Consider the following 19,875-nt stretch of genomic DNA (forward strand, 5'->3'; position numbering starts at 1 on the left):
CTTTTATGCTTGAACAAGAAAAAGGCGTCCTAAAATATAAAACAACTGTCACAAAAACATATAAATGTAGCTTATTTACACAATATAAAAACAATAGTTTCATGTTTTAACAAAAATAAGTGTGTTGACTGAAAATGTATTGCTATAATGAATGTTTTGCAGATAGAAAATGTGTATGAATAAATGGGTTGCGGCTTGATGACCATGTGAAAATGTGGGTCCCATGGCAGAACACAAGTAACCTTAACAAAATAATGGGATTAAACGATATATCAGCAGAGAGGCATTGTGAGCTCAAGATTTTATTCTTACTGACAGCTACACCTGGTGGTCAGTGTCGGTACTGCATGTTTTTCCTATGTGTGGCCTCATAAGAGAAAAAACATTGCTTTAGAGAGAAAAAAAATAGGACAGACTTAGGCTACAGGAGGAAAAACATTCTTCATTTAGTTTTACATTGTGGTTCTGGGCTTCCGTCTGTTAAACATAAATGATACCACATTGGCGTTGTGTACAAACAATAGAAGTCAAATGGAATGATATGAGGGTAAGAAAATTTTTTTGGTATCGTTATCCCTTGCATAACCTTGTTCTTGTGATAAAGCTGGACCCTGAGAATCCACCTACTTAAAAACATTGAATACACTAAACGTTGTACGTTTTTTTTATTCCAGCAATTTAAAATGACACTCCAAACACTTGCAGTAGACTCTGACTTTATTGGCCTGAATTCATAAGACTACAAAAAGAAACAAAATGTCCTTTTAATTGGTGAAAGTTCATTTTCATAGTGGCACACGGCCACAGACATGTGCGAAAAAAGAAAGTAGCACAGTAGTTTTCTGTGCAAAATGCAACTGTGATGGCACTCATGTCACTTGCAGGCTTTCACACGGTATTATTCACATATGCATCATGATCTAAAAAAGGGGAAAAGCCAAATATTTGAACAGGTCAAGCTATTACAACATTGGGAAGTTTGCTGAAGAATGTGCCAAAACAGGCGGTATTGCAGAAAATGAGCAGAATGCCGTCAATAACTACAGTCAAGAAACACACACTTAAAGTTTCACATTTAAGAGAGTGGCAGTGATGTACACACATTTAAGGACACAATCACCTCTGTTTAGATTGCTTTAGAGCTAGAGGGGAATGAAGCAGCCCGTTCCCACTATGGGGATGAACAACCAGACCCTGAGGCTTTGTTTTTAAATAAATGTGTCACTTAGGTACAATAAACATCCCAAGTTATCAAGTTACGGCTAAAGATGCATTACAAAGAAATGAACCAACATGGCTAAAAATGCAGTAAAATAATCAATGGCTAGAAAAGAAACATCTCACTCGCTCGCACGCACGCACGCACGCACGCACAGACACACCACAACGAAAGTTTCTACAAATAGATACTTTAGATGTTTTACATACACACCGACAGACTCCAAGAGGGCATTTCTGTTCAGTACACGCAAATATCATTCAGATTCACAGCAATCTCATCTTGATGGAGACAGCTAAAAAAGGCCCTGCACTGATTTGGTGTTTGGAGTAAAGGAGGAAGGAGAGGTAGAGTGAAGGAAAAGATGGATGTGTGTGTTGCAGGAGTTGGTGTTATTTCTTGGGTTTGCCACCCTTGGCTGCGCTTCGTGGAGGAGTTATGGGCCTGCCAGCTCCAAATCCGCTTGCCCCACTATATGAGAGCGTTTTCTTCTCAGCCGGTTTCAGAATCTGCCAGAAAAGAGAGAAGGTTCAAACTCACATGACCGACTAGGTGATCTACTGAACAGACATTTAACATTTTGTTGGTTAAATAAAAAACCGGAACGATTTTATACTTGCCAATTATTATAAAAATAGCACAAACCTGAAACGAGCACATGAGGGTTTCATCGACGCTCATCATAGCACCTGCGTTGTCAAACTCTCCACAGTAGTTGGGAGCCGAGAAAAGAGTGACTAACTGCCTCTTTGCAAAGAATTCATAGCCATCCTCCACCACCTGTTTACAAAGAACCGGACACGTCAAAATTCTGAACAACACGTTATATTTCTCACTTTGCCGCATCTGCAGGATGCGATTTGGCCATAGGAACGAAGCCACAGATAATCACAGTGTGCTGATAGAAGACGAACGCACGATGTGAGTGCAATGCTGCGAAGGTGGGACTATACTGCTCAATGGCAAGGCTTCCAAATATCAAATATTTTTTGGAAGAACAACACAGATCTCATCTCCCATTTACTGCCATAGTATTCATTTTCCATACTATGGCAGTAAATGGGGGACGAGATCTGTTTGGTTTCAAGCATTCTTCGAACATGCCTTCGTGTTCAGCAGAACCAAGAAATTGACACACGAATGGAACAATCTGAAGGTGAATGTCATTTTCCAAATTTTCATTTTTGGGTGAACTGTCCCTTAAGTCATGATGTAAAGAATACCGTTTCTGAGTTCAAGCCACACTCATTTAAAATACAACAGATGTTTATGAGGATTATGTATTAATGTCGGACATTTAAGCAATACTTTTATAAACTTAGTGTAGCCTACAATCTCGGGGCTCATAGAAGCTCCAAAATCAAGTTTTATTAATGAATCGCCTGGATTTTGTTAAAGGATTGGATCATGTCTTTTTAAAACCTGCAAACTCGGAAGAGGTGAAAAAGGAGCCCGTCATACGACCCAGTAGGGGGATGTGTGATTGATGGGTGTGTTGCGATGGGTCTGGGGGCATTCTCCCGAATATTCCTATTTGATTTTAACATGTAAATGATGCACTCTGACCGGAAACAAGACAATTTATGCTTCAATAAAAAACAATTGGCTGGTTAATTTATTTCTTCAGTCTTTTGGCCTGCACGTTTGTCAAGTGCATCACACGTATGGAGCGGCAGCTTATCAAATGACGTATCACCTAGGTAAAGCGTATACACAAATGAGACCCAATGCCGATGGCATAATGAGTCGGAATGTGCAGTCTTATTTTAAGGTATTGGAAAATATAGGTATATTTGAAAAATATGGATTTTGGTCGAATTTAAGATTTGAATAAAAATAAGTACATTGCCCTCATCTCAAAGTGCTCAGAGTCGTAAATAAACATCTTAAATAATCTTTATTTGTCTTTGTTTTCTAGAGGTGCACCTTCCGAAGTCTTTCCTTATACAAAAGGTGCATGTCCATCGGAAGGAAATCACTTTTGGTTTTAAAACATGCTTGATGAAGTTAAAAGAGTTTTAAGAGAGATAAAGTGCAGATCCTGATTAAAGCGAGTTATAATAGCATTTATTTGAGCGACACTTTACGTTCATCCCTTCCAGCAAGGCTTTTCATAGATGCAAAAATTATGTTAAGAATGCGCTTTTCCTGCCCCATCCGCGCTTGATGCGATGCTGTTACCTGTATCGCGTGTTCAAAATATGGTACCCAAGGGATGTGGCTTTTATTTTTAAATCACCAAGGAACGGAAACCAGAATAGGTAGGTACTTTGTTGTAATGGGATAGCTACTGCTGATCGGATTAAACTCCTGTCAATCAAGATATCCAGGCATATGTTTATATTTAAAAGTCATCGCGTCAGTCACTTTCTGACCATAACCAAAAGGGACACAGATTAAAGTACATATCATGTTATATGCTTATATTGTATGTATCTTCCGAGGGGAAGACGATCACTGATGGTACACAGGCAATCGCCTTTCGGCTGCACTATGCGTGCTGTTCAGGGCTCACGCCGCGCATGAATGCAGTGTGAAACAGACACGCATCTACTTCTAATGCAAGATGAGCCCGTTTCAACTTTAACAAAATGTGGCTTTTGAACCTTAATCAATGAATATGCGTTGTATCACATGCGCATGTCCTTTCTCATAGTAAAATTGAGCGTCCTGGATATCTTGATTGACAGGAGTTTCATCCAATCAGCAGTAGCTATCCCATTCCAACAAAATACCTACCGGTACCTTTTCTGGTTTGACGTTGTGTTTTCTAACTCGTGGTTTTGTTCCCCGAATTGTTGTTGTGTTTTATGATTTGCGATTTTGTGTTCTCAAATTTGTCATTTGGATTTTTATTTTGCTTTTAGATTCGATTTTTGTTTTGCGATTTGTTGTTTTGTTTTGCACTTTCCAGCCACCGTAGAGTGTTATAGCACGAATATCTTGTGGAGCATGATGGGCCACATTTAACTTATTCTATTTTACTTAAAAATGTGTGGGTATTAAACATTAATCAATGCTTTGCTAGTGCACAGCTGGGTACTGCAGAAAGGAAACACGGACGCATGCAGACATGGATTTCTATGCATTAAAATCTGGTTGCATCGCATGACTTGGGTTACTAAATTGCAGATCCATTTTGTAGATGAATATACTGATAAAAGGATCACTGTTAAACTAGAGATTTATACTTTTATACAGTGTATTGTATATTGAAATGTCTAAACTGTGTTTCAAACACATTGTTTTCATATAACCATTATTTAAATAGGTTCCATTGCTGTGTATCTTGTTAACAAATTACTGTCCAGCCGTGCTAATTAGCCTGTGATGTCATCCAATGCCATGGAGTCTCACACAGTCTTGTGGGAAACTAAGGCTGGCAAAATAAAAGTTGGAATTTAAATTTTTGTCGAATTAAACAAAAAAACCTGCTTTTGAATTTCAGGTGTGTCAGGAGTTTCGCAAGGCAAGACGAAGCTGAAGAGATCTTGTGAAAATACAAGTGCGTCGATGCTGTAAAACAATCAGACACAGGAAAAAAGACTGCACTGAATGCCATCAGAAACCTGTTACACAGCATACAGTCAGACCCAGAGCAGTGCAGAACGTTTTTTGTACTTACAAAACTATTTGGCAGAAGAACTTGCTTTCTGTTGCAGGAACTGGGAGAACTTTTAGTTCAGAAATGTCGTTTGGAAGAACGAAAAGATCTCCTTCTTCAGTTGTTTTCGTTTTTTTAATAATACGCTCTGTTGGCTTACGTCACTTCAGAAGGTCTCATGCCAGTGTGAATGCAATCAGAAAACGGCCCAAAGGAAAACAAAGTCTGCAAATAACCTTGTTACTAGTTATTACCTAACTTTGTTTCTGAAATTACCAGATGTTAAGGCAGAATTCTAAATATTTACGGGGGAAAAAAAAGTGCTATCAACAAAAATTTAGTTTTTGGATCAAGCTGAAACTAAATTTCTAACCTGGTGTGCCCTGCAAATGAGGTCCATATCATGTTTGTGAAGGAACTTGGCAACTACGTCAGACCCAAAGGTAAAGGAGACACCGCGGTCATTCTCTCCCCAGCCCATGACATCTTTATCAGGGTCAGCCCATAGCAGATCACAAAGCAAACCCTGGTCGGGAACATCTGTAGGCCTCATCACACGTCTGATCTGCTCCATAGACTGCAGGTCTGGAGAAAGCCCTGAACAAACAAAAAAATGGTGTCAGAGACTAATACGATCTGACCCCAACACTGCCAACTGCCATCTCAATATATATAATTTTCAGTCTGTAGTGCATTTCTAGAATAAGCATTAGTCAATTAATCATCGATCTGGACTTCATTTCCAATCGTGAGCACTTAATGATATAATATATCACACAAACTTGCTTTAAGAATTTGTAGGTGTTGAAAAGGTAGTTACAGGAAACAGAGCTTTAGTTTTTCGTGCCATTATTAAATTTGAGCGGACACACATAACTGTAACTGAAAAACATGACTTTATGTTGATAACACAGATATTCAAATATATTGGTAAAAATGCCATAGATTTTATGTGAATACATTGTGTATATATATGTTACATATGAAGTAAAGATTCAGTCAAAGGAAAGGTTTGAGGCGATCTAACATATGCAAACCATAAACATTAAACACACATACATACCTCCATGACAGCAAAAGATCTTTTCATCCACAATAGCAGCTACTGGCAAGCAGTTGAAACAGTCTGTGAATGTTTTCCAAAGCTTGATGTTATACCGCCTTTTACCTGCCGGAAGACAACCGAATGTTCAGAGATCCGGCGTCACGCGCACCAAAACATTATCAGTATGCGACATAAGTGTGTGCAAACAACATGGCCTGACACTTTCTGTCCATACTTACATTCATCGTAGAATCCATATATCCTATTGATGGAGGCACATTCATGGTTTCCTCTGAGAAGAAAGAAGTTCTCTGGATATTTGATTTTGTAGGCAAGCAGCAAGCAGATGGTCTCCAATGACTGCTTGCCTCGGTCCACATAGTCTCCCAGAAACAGGTAATTACTCTCTGGAGGATATCCTCCATACTCAAAGAGCCTGAGCAGGTCATAGTACTGACCATGAACATCCCCTGTAATAAAAAAAAAGAATGAAGACTTCAATCTATTCAAAAACAAGGCCGAGAGCACGGTTATTTCAAGATGACGGGGATCTTACCGCAGATTTTAAGTGGTGCTTCCAGCTCCAGCAGTATCGGCTGACTGAGGAAGATTTCCCGAGATTTTAGACACAATCCGCGGATCTCATTCTCTGTTAGCTGGACATTCTTACCAGGTCTGGAGCCCTTTACTGAAAATACATGCAAACGTGAGACACTTAAAAACACCTTTAAACATTAAACACAACATTAACTACAGGGCTGAAACCAAAACGCCCCTGGTTACAGCACCTGCACACGTGATTGACAGGCTTCGGGTTGTGTTTATATACGAGGTGTAACTTATTTTGTAGCATCTTTGTTGAGTATGAGGAAATCAAATGCAAGTTTCCGTTCGTCGTATATTCGTTTATTATAATGATGGCGTTGTGGAATGTCGACTCGCAACTAAAGCGCTATAGTTAGCAAAACAAGTAAAGAGAGCGTTCTAATCTGACGCGTTACGTCCCATAATCGCGTCCGATTATGTTGCGTCGCGTCTTCGCTGATCGTTACGAGAACCTAGTCTGTCGCATCGTTTGTGAGCTTTAATGAAGGAATTACGCGCCGTTAGCTAAATATACCTTTACATTAAACGCAAATATGAACAAAAATGTTTGATTTTCAGATTTGGATAGAACAGCACATAAAAGATTTCTCAAATCAAATGACCACACACGCTGACAATAATTATGGTAAAAACACAAATGTTCGGTCGGTCATGTCAATAGGACCTTAAACCAAACCGCAGTTAAGAAAATATAGTTTTATTACCCTCCAAAAGACGCTGAATGATCGAGTCGATGTTTAGTTTGTCCGATTCAGCCATTTTGTTGCTCGCTGGAGATTAGCCGGCTAACAGAGAGCCAGGAAATAGGACGAACCGGGAAACCGCCCAATACAAATACACAACAATAATCTATAAAACGACCGATAGAAAACCGTCCCACTGCTGTCCGTATTCCTGAGTTTGGATTGTGATAATATTGCTGCGAATAATGCTTTTTGCAGGTCCCTATTTGAGGTACTAGCAAGGCGACCGCAGACGGTTGCAGGAAGCGCTAAAGGGGCGGGACGGAGAGTGAAACGCGTTTAAGATTGGCTACTCTTGTATCATGACGAACCCTCAAATCCCATATCACGAAAGCCGAATGGATAATCGGTGTGTCACTCTTTTTTGAATTTCCGGATTTAATATAATCCCGTTTATAGGCGTATTCAACTATATATATTGTCGTATAATCTTACTTTGATTTGACCCAAACACTGTATTCGCCTATCGTGTCACCAAATGCGGTGTAAAAATCTACTTGCATTTATCTATCTATCAGTGGTCTTTTAAATGAAAGGAACACGCTAAACGCCTACAATACACGTAACATGTATTTCTAAAGACACAAGATTTTCATTCAACCAGGAAGTTTTTTTTCTCGCTAGTATTATGACGCATTGTGTGACGCAATTGTTTCAGCCAATGACGCAATCAGAAGGCGACAGTTCGTATCGTGTGATTTACTCTCAAGCAAGAGAATCTGCCAGTGCTGACGATGCAAACTTAAGAAACAGTCATTGATACCGAATAACTGAAGATGCGTCTTGTTTTTGAATAGTCAACGTATTTGACCATGAAGTTGGTTCATAAAGACATCGAGAAGGACAATGCGGGGTAAGTGTTTGCGAACACACGGGCTGGGTGTCAAAACAAAGTAAGCTGTCAATCTGTATGGGTTTGGTTTCAGAGACAGCTGATACTCGTGCAAAAAGTGCGTTGTGGTACTTGAAAATGTTTGATATTTTTCCTGCTATACGATGTGAATGTTGATAAGCAGTCAAGTAATGATAGACCATAACATCATCTGTCATTTGGCCATTTTGTGGTTATCTGCATTGGAAAGTATCATTTATTTATTGCATAACCTTTATGGAGTGATTCTAATTTAAAACGCTGTTTAGTTTTACACTAAAATATGTACTTTCCTAACAAACCAAAAATAGTACATCCTTTAAATAGTTAAGTTGGGGTGCAGCATATGAAACTTAGTATACAATACAAACTAATGATGTCTTTATATTGTTTGTTATATGATCTCGTTGTTTTCTCTTTCAGTCAGGTGACGCTCATGCCTGAAGAGGCAGAAGACATGTGGCACACCTACAATCTGCTGCAGGTGGGCGACAGCCTCAGAGCCTCAACTATCAGGTGAGACACACACACACATGTTACATGTTAACTGTCTCAAATCCACAGTATACCTGATGTCAGGATTTGGCTCAATGAGGATGAACTGATATCCCTAACAGGAAGGTGCAGACAGAGTCCTCTACTGGCAGTGTGGGCAGCTCACGTGTAAGAACCACACTGACTTTATGTGTGGAGACAATAGACTTTGATTCACAGGCCTGTCAACTAAGAGTGAAAGGAACCAATATCCAGGAGAACCAGTATGTCAAGGTCAGTGGTAGTGATTTTTATGTGTTTTTTTTCTTTGATAAAGTATATCTTATGGAGTAAATAGCACATACTCAAATACAAATGTATAGGATCATGTAATGTAAGTTGCTTTTGATAAAAGCGTCTGCCGAATGCTTAAATGTAAATAGCCTAACTGTAGTATTTCACTTCTTTCAGCATGCTTTAAATGAATATTAATCCCTGTCCACTCATGTTAACGTTAATGCAACTTTATGGTATTTTGTTCTATAATTTCAGTGAACTTTACATTAGTGTTACATTTACGTAGCTTTAATGAAATGTGAATTTTTTTTCTGTTGTGTCATGCACATGCAGATGGGCGCTTATCACACCATTGAGCTGGAGCTAAACAGAAAATTCACCCTTGCCAAGAAAGTCTGGGACAGTGTAGTGCTGGACAGAATTGGTAATGCATTGTTATTTTATTGTTTTGTTTCTTCAGATGTGTCCAAGAACAATTTTGCCCAATATTAAAAGCTGCAATCCCAAACAGTTGCTTCTCTATCAGCATCCTTGTTTAAAAGAAGAAAGAAGTACGCCCTACAAATCATTTATCCAATAAATCTCAACAAAGTATATCTGCGGCTTTTGTTCTGACGAAATCAAAACGTAAATGTTTTAAAATAATCACGTAAGTGAGGTCTTACCTGGTAAGCAGAAAAAAACAACTTTGCATCAGTTTTAAAGGGGGCTTTTTTCATGTGTTTGTTAGATCAGAAAAGCTGAAAAGAAAACACCCAGCCAATAGTATAAATTAATAGAATGAATTCACCAGAAACCTCTTATCATCTTAACCCTTGATGATTTTTATTTTCATGAAATATAAAATGATAATGTTCATTCTGGCCTTCTACAAGCTCAACAAAAATGCTGTTTCTGTCCTGTAGGCAGGTAACTGACAAAAGACATTAATGTTATATAAAGATGAAAAAATTAAGGCCATATCATTTTTACATTACCTAAATTTGCTTATATTTTTCTAAGTTCAGTGTTTTTCCTTTTATACTATACAATAGTGGTATATTTGTCCACATACATTACTGTAGTATCCTATAGTATTTATTACTATTGTAGACTGCAGTAAAATGCTTAGATACTGTAGTGTTTTTAACTTGACTATAGTAAACAGTGTTTATACATTTTCTACAAGGGCTCATACAATGGTTTTGAATGGGCTAAATGAACAAGACATTCTGTAGAAATAATTAGTTTTATCATTGAGTCTCATACACTTTAATTACAATTAGTTGAAAGGACTATTGCTAAAAATAGAACAGAGACTTGTGATGTCCACTCAAGTGTGATTATAACCCCAGAGACTTGTGAACATCTGATAATAACGTATTGATCAGAACTTTCTGTTATCGCTAATGACTCTTTATTCCTCTTCATTTACAGAACAAGCATGCGATCCTGCTCAGAAAGCGGATGTGGCTGCTGTGGTGATGCAGGAAGGTCTAGCCAACCTGGTTCTCGTGACCCCTGCCATGACCTTGATGAGGGCTAAAGTTGAAGTCACCATTCCACGCAAAAGGAAAGGTAGCTGCACCCAACATGACAAGGTGAAAATGCATTTTGATATAGTTACATACATCTGGATCTAGAGACTAAAAATCACACATTTATAGTTGCTGTGTTCAGAATCGCATACCTGTTTAATATACATGTAGTATACATGCACTGCTGTACTCCTGTATAAAGTAGTTTGAAATGATAAACATGTATACAAATGTACAAATATATCTACATCCCCTTAACAAATAAAAGTATTTTGGTGTTGGTATTTAAGCCAGTTATAGTTGGGAGAACCTGGACGGGCATATGGAGGACCGGGAGTGACGATTACAAATAAAATGAAGAATAAAATTTTCAATTTACTAATTAAAGCATAAAAATGTAAACACATAAATCCCATTTTAAATTGAGAAACCAATAGACTTATGTCAAATGGTTTATTTAAATTGGGGTTTCAAATGTTGTTTAATTGAACAATAAAACGTTCAATTTAAAAAATCTTTTTTAAATGTATAAATACATAGATTCATTAAAAACTGTTTATTAAATTCATTCTTTAAAACTAAAAACAATCACAAGTTCATTAATAAATCATTTTAAATGCACATTTTAAATCGCTTTTCTCTCTATATTTGCCAGTTGCTTTTCTTTGTCGTTTTGCCAAATGCTTTTCTTTATCTATTTGTCAATCGAGTTGCCATTGGACAAAACACACGTGGGGGCAACCAATCAGCTTTTGGCTCAGTTTTGGCTCAGTTTCTCCCCCATGCCATACGAAGTGTATGTAAGGTGGAATTTCATTGGAAGGCAAGAAAGACATACCTCCATTGAAACAGTAATGTTATGCCTTGTGTGCCATAACTACATAACATGGCAGAAGTTAATGCGGACACTGCATATGTGAACAAGCATGCAGACAAAAACCCAAATTATTGATTGGTTGCCCCATGTGTGAACTGTCCAATGGCATATTTTTGTACACTATTGAGAAATGGATTTCGAAAAGCATTTGGCAAAACTGCAAAAAAAGTATAAATATATTTATATATATTCAAAAAATATTGTTTTATTTAACGTTTTATTGTTCAATTAAAATACATTTTAAAACATAAATCAAATAAATCATTTTAAATAAGTCTATAAATTTCAAAATTTTAAAAGTTATTTATTTGTTCAAATTGTTATGTTTTAATTACTAATTGTTTCTTCATTTGATTTCTAATCGGCTACTCCGGTCCTCCATACAGTCAGGAGTCCAGGGAGTCAATTTTTAGGGGAGCCAGAGTTCCACCTCAAAATATAGAGGATTGTCCCCCCAAATTTACATACGGTGCTCAGTACTATGTTCATACTAGAACATGAGTTGGTATGCTCTTGTGATTCTCATTTCTGCTTGTTTTTAGTTATAACAGAATGTTGAACTGACAGATATTACGTGTTATAAACATATGAAACATATGTTTACAATGGTGCTGTTTTCTCTATTTCAGGCATTGGAGCGATTTTATGAAGCTGTTATGCAGGGGATTCTGAGACATTTCAATTTTGATGGTGAAGTTTCATTATTTTTCTATTTTCATTTCAACTAATAGGAAGGGTTGCAAAATGCTGATTTTTTTTGTCTCGTGTGCTTTTTAGTAATAAAGTGTATTCTGGTGGCCAGTCCGGGCTTTGTGAAAGATCAGTTCATCGCCTACCTCTTCAAAGAAGCTGTAAGACAAGACTGTAAGATTCTGCTGGAGAACAGATCTAAATTCATGCTGGTGCACTCCTCATCCGGACACAAGTACTCACTCAAAGGTCAGAGTTCCTTATACTCTTCAATTCACCTTTAATTCTGTTTTACTATAAGAGTTTCCTGTCTTGTGACATATGCAACTACTTGTTATAAAACAGTCAGTTCTGGTCCTTGATTCTGATTGGCTGAGCTGAGTTCTAAGCCATTATAAAATACACCGATTTATAACGGCTGATGACCTAGATCGCCTAAATATAATTTTATTTACTTGATTTGATGAAACTTTGCTAGGCATATGGAAAAACTATTTATAAAAGCAATAATCCCCGCGAAGCAGAGGATTACAGTGCATTTTATAACAGCTAAATGGGTCCTGCTTCGTGGGGCTTATAGCGTTTGTTAAACCCTGTCTCATTATCCATTATCCCATTATCGTTACTCACAATAAAACGCAGCGTTACTATAATTTAGCCCACTGAATTTGTGTTTTCATCCGAGTGGGCTCTCTCTCATTCATTTTGAAGTTGTTTCCAAATGCTGCCTATCCACACTTCTTTTATTAAACTATTTACTTTAGTAAGAAAACACGAAAATTAAGTACAGTACATAATGTCTAGAAGTTGTGAAGTTGGTACATCTTTTTGGATGCATAATATATTTTTAGACTAATTTGTTGACCACTTGTGGTCTGTGCAATAAATGGTCAGTTCTGAAATATTCTATTGTGTTTTAATGTTCCAGCATAGTAATGATAATATAAACAATATTTACAATCATTATATATTGATTAATAAAATATTTAATTTAATTAATGTCTCTCACATTGACCCATAGCAACATTAAAAAAGTGTAGATTAGTGTACAATGTTTTATACAAATAATGTATTCTATTTAGTTTCCATTTCAATCATTTAAAATGTTAAATATGTCAAATTAGTTGGATGCCCCAGTATTACATTTTTTTTTAAAAGGTAACTGTCACGGTTTGTGAGAAGAACCCAATGGCAGGCAGACACGGCGATGAAGGGGTTAACAGATAATTTATTATAGTAAACAGAAAACAAAAACCCACGAGGGGGTAAAACAAGACAGGAAAAACAATGACGACTAGGACACGAACTAACTAGACTGGAAAAAATAAAACACTAAGGACAAGACTAGACTAACTCACCAAATACAGGGTAACACTAACTAGAGACAAGATGCAAGGGTAATCCAAAAACGTATCCGACAAGGAAAGCAAACAAAGTACTGTATACAAAATGCAAGGTACTGTATACAAAATGCAAGGTACAGCAAACACGACCAAGGTACAATATACAATGAACGAGCACAGGACAATGAACACGAGGATGTTTTATAGGGGAAACAAACACAGGATAATTGACAAGGGTCAGGTGCGGGTAATGAAACACTCAGGGAAGGTTAACGAGGAAACGAGATGGCGGGAACAAAGACACGGACCAGAGAGAGAGCATAGAAAGCCGATAGCCAACATCTCTCTCTCACATGAAACACAAGACTTTGTCATGAATCTGCCTCAAGACCAAGAATAGACATGACATGAAGGCAGATTCATGACAGGTAACGCAATAGTTACATTCCCTGGTAATTAGTTACTTTTATAATTGATATAAACTCAATTACTATTTGTGAGAAGTAACTATAACTAATTACTTTTTTGAAGTAACATGCCTAATTCTGAAATTATCATTTTGACTTTAAAACTTTTAAACAAAGATAAAAAAGTAATTTCTGTGCGGCTTGGTCCAAAGATTACTCAAGCCAAATTTCATAAGAATAATTTTAATAACACTACTCAATGTTATATAAACAATAGTAAAATAACTTTGTTGAAAAGTTTTTCTCAGTGGGAAACATTCTTTATCGTTATAGTTAAGGGGAAATCTCTGCTATTCTTTTAAATGTAGAAACATTTTCAAAATTCTACTTTTAAAGTTATGTGATGCAGTCTGCCAGGACCTTCCCATCGCTGGGTCAAGTCCTTCCTTTATTTCAAGCCTGCAGTTTTTAGCTAGTTTTAAATAGCCGTTGGGTTGATTTTGTAATGCAGATCTGGCAACCCTGGACCTTCTAGGGATAGGCACGAGTAACGTTACCTGAGTACTCGGATGTGAAAGCGACGATCGCTCATGTAAACGATGAACGTATGGGTCATAAATCATTAATCCATATGTATTTATTTAGTGAAATACAGTAATCATTGAATATAGCAAGCAAGGAGCAGATTTGCGGAGCTTGTCATTCTCAGCACTGAAAAGCAAGTGTGAGTGTCAGGAGGACTGAGAAAGAGTGCTCAGGAAAAAGGTGAAGGGGAATTTTGTTTAAATGGTAGGATGCTTTATTGCAGTCCTCCTTTGCATGCGGCATGGGCGTAGCTAGCCCCTTTTTAGGGGTGCTTCAGCACCCCTAAAAAGAAACTCAACACCCCTAAAACTTGGAGTAAGATATGTTGTTATTCTAAATAAAATTGTCTTTTACAAGAATCTGGATTTTAGTTGAATCAATGTTGAAAAGATTAAGTTATTTTTCAATAGACACATTTTTAGTTTTTGTGTGAAAAGAGGGTGGTGGCAGTGGGGCTCATTGGGTGCTCAGCACCCCTAAAGCTCTGACCCTAAAATCCCCCCTGGCATGCGGTAAATAAAGTAATTTTATTGGTAGTTCATTGGTAATGAATGTACTGTATTCCCGTTTGTAAAAATAATACATTTTTATCGAGTAGTTTTAAAAATGGTTTTGAGACGAGATCTGGTCTAATATTGTATAGCACAGCCTTCTTATGTGATATTTAAGTAAAATGTCCTTTCTTTTTACTATTTGTGTTTTTCTTTTTTTAAATATGTTCCCTGGATTTCAGACATTTTGCCTAAACACGTTTACTTTGCACATTGTGACTTGATTCTGGCTTATTTAGTTTTTTATTTGTTATAAAGGTATTAATATGTGATTGATTTTTGGTCCATCAATGTTGCCCCGTACCCTTAACCACCTGGTGTCGTCCCCATAGCGTGCGTGGGCGCACACACACATCTGATATCAGTCGACTATAAGCAAGACGTGTCAATTCTGATTCGATTATGTAAATCATTAGTCGGGACACTCCTAATATATTCAGCGGGTATAATCAATATTAAACACGTCACCATTTTTCTTAGTGATTTTGACATGAAATTGTCACCATATGTCGTTAACATCCCAAATAATCCATACATACAAAGAAAACAAAACAAACAAGTTCACTAATTAAGTTCTATGTAATAAAATATATTGACACAGGGGAAAAGTATTGAACACACTTACTGAAATGTGTTTAATACTTTGTACAAAAGCCTTTGTTGGTAATGATAGCTTCAAAGCGCCTCCTGTATGGAGAAAATAGTCGAATGTATTGTTCAGGTGTGATTTTTGTCCCATTCTTCCACACAAACAGTCGTCAAATCTTGAAGGTTCCGTGGGCCTCTTCTACGAACTCTGATCTTTAGTTCTTTCCATAGATTTTCTATTGTATTCAAGTCAGGTGATTGGCTGGGCCATTCTAGCAGCTTTATTCTCTTTCTCTGAAACCATTTGAGAGTTTCCTTGCCTGTGTGTTTGGGATCATTGTCTTGCTGAAATGTCCACCTTCATTTCATCTTCATCGTTCTTGTAGATGGCAGCAGATTTTTATCAAGAATGTCCCTGTACATTTGTCCATTCATCCATCCTTCAATTATATAAAATTTGCAAGTGACGTATGCTGAAAAACAGCAATTAAAATATAAAGGTCGGACCTCTTGGAACTTTAATTGAATTCACCCCTGCTCTATATGTATAGTTACATAGACTTACATGACATTTTAGATGTATGGTATTTCCGCAGAAGTTCTGTGTGATCCAGCAGTAACAGCTCGGCTGTCTGACACAAAGGTGACTATGTTTGGATTTACACATACACGTACAGTTTTTAGCAATTGGTACATTGCTATTCAGATTTTCTGTTTCTTTTAGGCAGCTGGAGAGGTGAAAGCCCTGGAGGACTTTTACAAGATGCTCCAACAAGAACCAGATAGAGCATTTTATGGGTAACAACACTTGCTCAATAACCTTTTGATTAAATCATGGTGTAAAACTCTAAATCCATGATCTTGTATACATTTTTTGTTCTGTACAGGCTGGCACATGTGGAAAGAGCGAGTGAAGCTTTAGCCATTGACATCTTACTGATCAGTGACAAACTATTCAGGTATTTTAAAAAATCATTATCACAGGTTTCAGGTCTGAGTGAAGAACCCATGATTTACTACTAGAGCACAAAACCGTTTACACAAGTACAGAATTCCTCATAGATCTAATTCACTCTTTTTTTCTCTCAAAACTGATAATTTGCACGGAGCTGACTTAAAGGCCTCCAAATGTAGCCCTTTTACAACATGTAATTTAAATCTTAGAAGTCAACAGTATGTTTCTATGAAGTTTCAGCTCAAAATACACCACAGATCTTGTAGTACCCTACATGTCCATTTTTGTGTGTGAGGAAAAACAAGCGGTTTTTTATAATGAAAATGTATCTGGCTTGCTTTGTTGCATGTAATAAATTGAGAAACTATTTATTGAATCATTGCAGACATCAGGAAATAGCCACACGCAACCGATATGTTCGTCTAGTTGACAACGTAAGAGAGAACGGTGGAAACGTCAGGTATCTACAAGAGCAGAGCATTACATGACATAATGCTACTTGTGTTTTTCTTATTTGACATAAGTCTTTTTTTCTTTACCATTTCGGTTTAAGGATGTTCTCAAGTCTGCATGTGTCTGGAGAACGTAAGTTTGTTTCTTAGACTGCTTATGGAAAAACAATACTATGCTAATTTAGACTTTGAAACAATGCGATGTATCTCTGCAGAGTTGAATCAGTTGAGTGGAGTGGCAGCCATCTTGAGGTTTCCCATCGCTGACGTGTCTGAGGAAGAGGAGGGCAGCAGCTCAGATGAAGACTAACATTATGACACTCGTTGCTATGATGGGTCTCATGGGAACATATTTTGCATTTAAAGACTGATTTGAGCCACCATAATGGTCTTTATAAAATATTTTTGAAAAACAAAAGTCACAAAAACTTAGAATTCTACAAATTTAATGAAAATACTAAAGAATGCATCAGTATTCCAGCCATGTTTGTGTTTACATTTACAACTTCATTAACAAATGTTCAAATTATTTGAAATATACCATTCTTCAGAAAAACTGAAATTTGTGTTTTTTGTTGTTGATTCTATTTTAGATGACTGAAGCAAGTAAATCAAATGTTCCCTTTTCAATAAGGATGTTTAGCCAACTAAAACTTAAACTCAGATTTGTGGTTTCAGGACTTCTGAAATTAGTTAGTTTAGTCAACTCTGAGCTTAACTCAGCTTAACCGAGGTAAGCGTGTGCCACAACTATTAAAAGTAGTGATCAATGGTATTCAGAGTTAGACTTTCCTCACTGTTCTGCATACAGATTTACAAATGAGCTCTACATCCCTGGTGTTATATATGGAGTATAAAAAAATTACGGAAGTATAAAATATACTTTGTATACATAGTCATTCTTGAAGACTTATACAGCTTCTGTATAGCTTTTCTTTTGCTCAATGGTAAGACCATGGCGTTAGCAACGTTGTGGGTTTGATCCCAAGGGATTGCACATACTTAGAAAAAAATGTAATAAAGCAATGTAAGTCGCTTTGGATAAAAGCGTAAATGTAAATGTAGACTTCTGTTATTTCTAAGTTTCTTTTCCTCACTCCACAGAGGTGCTTTAGTGATGAATGCTAAGTCAAGGCAACACTTGTTAGATTTTCAGACACATATGAGCACGGCCACAATGGCTGATGTTATTAAAATATACTTTAATATATGAAATTCAATGTAAAGAAAAGCGACTAAAACGAAAATGCATGGAGATTAAATTCCTCTCCTGAAAACGCATGGTTCTTAAATTCCTATCCTGAAATCTATGTACATCCCTATGAATTAATACAGCCTCTTCATGTACAGTATCCTTTATAGAGGAAATGCATTGATGTCACTTTCCCGTGTGAACACGCTGGGACAAGTCCCCTTGAGTGGCGAAACAAGCAGCAAAATTGCTGCTTTCAATAGGAATAGAACACGCAATTATTTGCTGAAATTAAAAGCAGCTGGACTATGCGTGAACCATATGACTATACAAAGGAACCAGGTGTCCTTGGACACTGAAATATTGCAAGGAATTGTGTTTCATGATATTGTAAGCAGCCATTGCGCTGAGCAATTTGCCACTCAATGGATTGTGTTCACATGGGAAAGTGACGTCACGTGCATACCCTCTATAAACAACTATAGGAATTACTTTTTTGTGTGTATTTGTGCTAGTTTGAAATTGGAATTTTTTTGTTACGTTTTTTTTTTACATAAAAACATTACAATGTAGATCAGGGGACTTTAACTGCTTTTCCTCAAGGGCCAGATTCTGAAAGTATAAGTGGGATGCGGGCCTATTTTTACCATATCCTAATTTCTTCTGTAATTTTGTATTCCTGTTTTTAAGTGCATTTAGTTCCTTTTATACTGTTTTGTTGCTGTTACTTTTAGATTATATATTAAAACATGCAGTCAGATATTGCATGTCTTTTTATGATAATTAATAAAAAGGGATATTGTCTTTTTAATTGTATTTTATATTCCTTGATACATTGGTTTACCCAAAGATAAAATTGCTGTTAATTTACTCAACCCCAGTCCATCCAAGATGTGGGTGGCATTGTTTTTTCAAGAAGATATTTATGAATATATTTGGTAGAAGTAATAAAACTCAAATCAATGAAAGTCAAAAACGCTAATATTTTCAGCACAAAAATAATCCCTGCCCCTTGTGACGTTAAACTGGCATTTTATAAAAATAATCAATTGTTCTGTGCAAAAACCTGAACACTATTATCGCATCTTCAGGTGAATTCCAATCGCACTCATGTGGCCCATGTGAAAAATTTAAGGTACAATTTTGCTTTTTGATGTCAGTGGATTGATAGAAACTGTTAATTATTTAATCAAAGTATATTTAATTTGGGTATATTATTATTTTAAATATGTTATCAGGACTGGGAGCCTAAAATCACAATATACCAGAACAATTTGGAATAAGACCAAAACGGGCAGAAATAATATATTTGTTAAAACATGTTCTGCCAGTGGCAATGGTGGCAAGGAACCAAAACTGCTCTATAGATGTATATGTGTATAAGAGTGGACGAAAAACATTGGAAGAGGTCTGACTCAACCGGGAGAGCCAGTTTTCCTCTGGCATATTAAAATAGCACTGCAACTACAGAGAGAATAATTACTGTAAACTGAGATTCATTGGAAATTCTTTGCCGGGCTGGTTAGTGAAAAGAGAATCAGAATCAGAAAGAGCTTTATTGCCAAGTGTGCTTGGACACACAAGGAATTTGTCTTAGTGACAGAAGCTTCCAGTGCACATTCAGGTTAAAAAAGTGACAAGGCACAGGTTATAAAACTTAAAAATAAATATGCGAGAGACAATACACATTTGACAAAAAGGACAATATGCAGTATATGGTATGTACAGATGTGCTATATATACATTATTCTGAGTTATATACAAGTTATGCAGGGGAATCTGGTTAGCTTATTATTATAGCAATAACATATGTATAATAATTAATTACGAGTATATGAAGAGTTTGGTTCTAATATGAG

The 19,875-nt window shown here is 36.7% G+C and overlaps 2 protein-coding genes across 3 annotated transcripts; one reads left to right on the forward strand and one right to left on the reverse strand.

Moving 5' to 3' along the window:
* Positions 1 to 699: 699 nt before the first annotated feature.
* ppp1cab (protein phosphatase 1, catalytic subunit, alpha isozyme b) lies at positions 700 to 7,473 on the reverse strand. Its single transcript, XM_079476512.1, has 7 exons — positions 7,179 to 7,473; positions 6,425 to 6,556; positions 6,108 to 6,338; positions 5,887 to 5,991; positions 5,197 to 5,420; positions 1,865 to 1,999; positions 700 to 1,728 (listed from the first exon to the last, which is right to left on the reverse strand). Exons 1-7 carry the CDS (start codon positions 7,231 to 7,233, stop codon positions 1,612 to 1,614), a joined length of 999 nt encoding a protein of 332 aa, XP_079332638.1. The 5' UTR covers positions 7,234 to 7,473; the 3' UTR covers positions 700 to 1,611.
* A 53-nt stretch (positions 7,474 to 7,526) lies between these two features.
* Positions 7,527 to 18,825, forward strand: pelo (pelota mRNA surveillance and ribosome rescue factor). Of its 2 annotated transcripts, XR_013787763.1 has the most exons (14): positions 7,527 to 8,070; positions 8,512 to 8,604; positions 8,706 to 8,856; positions 9,193 to 9,283; positions 10,276 to 10,439; positions 11,883 to 11,943; positions 12,031 to 12,192; positions 16,014 to 16,060; positions 16,142 to 16,215; positions 16,305 to 16,376; positions 16,758 to 16,832; positions 16,926 to 16,957; positions 17,040 to 18,193; positions 18,466 to 18,825. XR_013787763.1 is itself a non-coding variant. In XM_079476511.1 (13 exons), the coding sequence occupies exons 1-13, from the start codon at positions 8,030 to 8,032 to the stop codon at positions 17,132 to 17,134; spliced, it is 1,158 nt and encodes a 385-aa protein (XP_079332637.1). In that variant the 5' UTR covers positions 7,527 to 8,029; the 3' UTR covers positions 17,135 to 18,825. The 2 variants fall into 2 exon arrangements, 1 of the variants encoding a protein (XP_079332637.1); XM_079476511.1 differs by having other exon boundaries at positions 17,040 to 18,825.
* Positions 18,826 to 19,875: the final 1,050 nt, after the last annotated feature.

The sequence above is a fragment of the Barbatula barbatula genome (assembly GCF_947034865.1).
Source record: "Barbatula barbatula genome assembly, chromosome: 16".
Taxonomy (NCBI): Eukaryota; Metazoa; Chordata; class Actinopteri; order Cypriniformes; family Nemacheilidae; genus Barbatula; species Barbatula barbatula.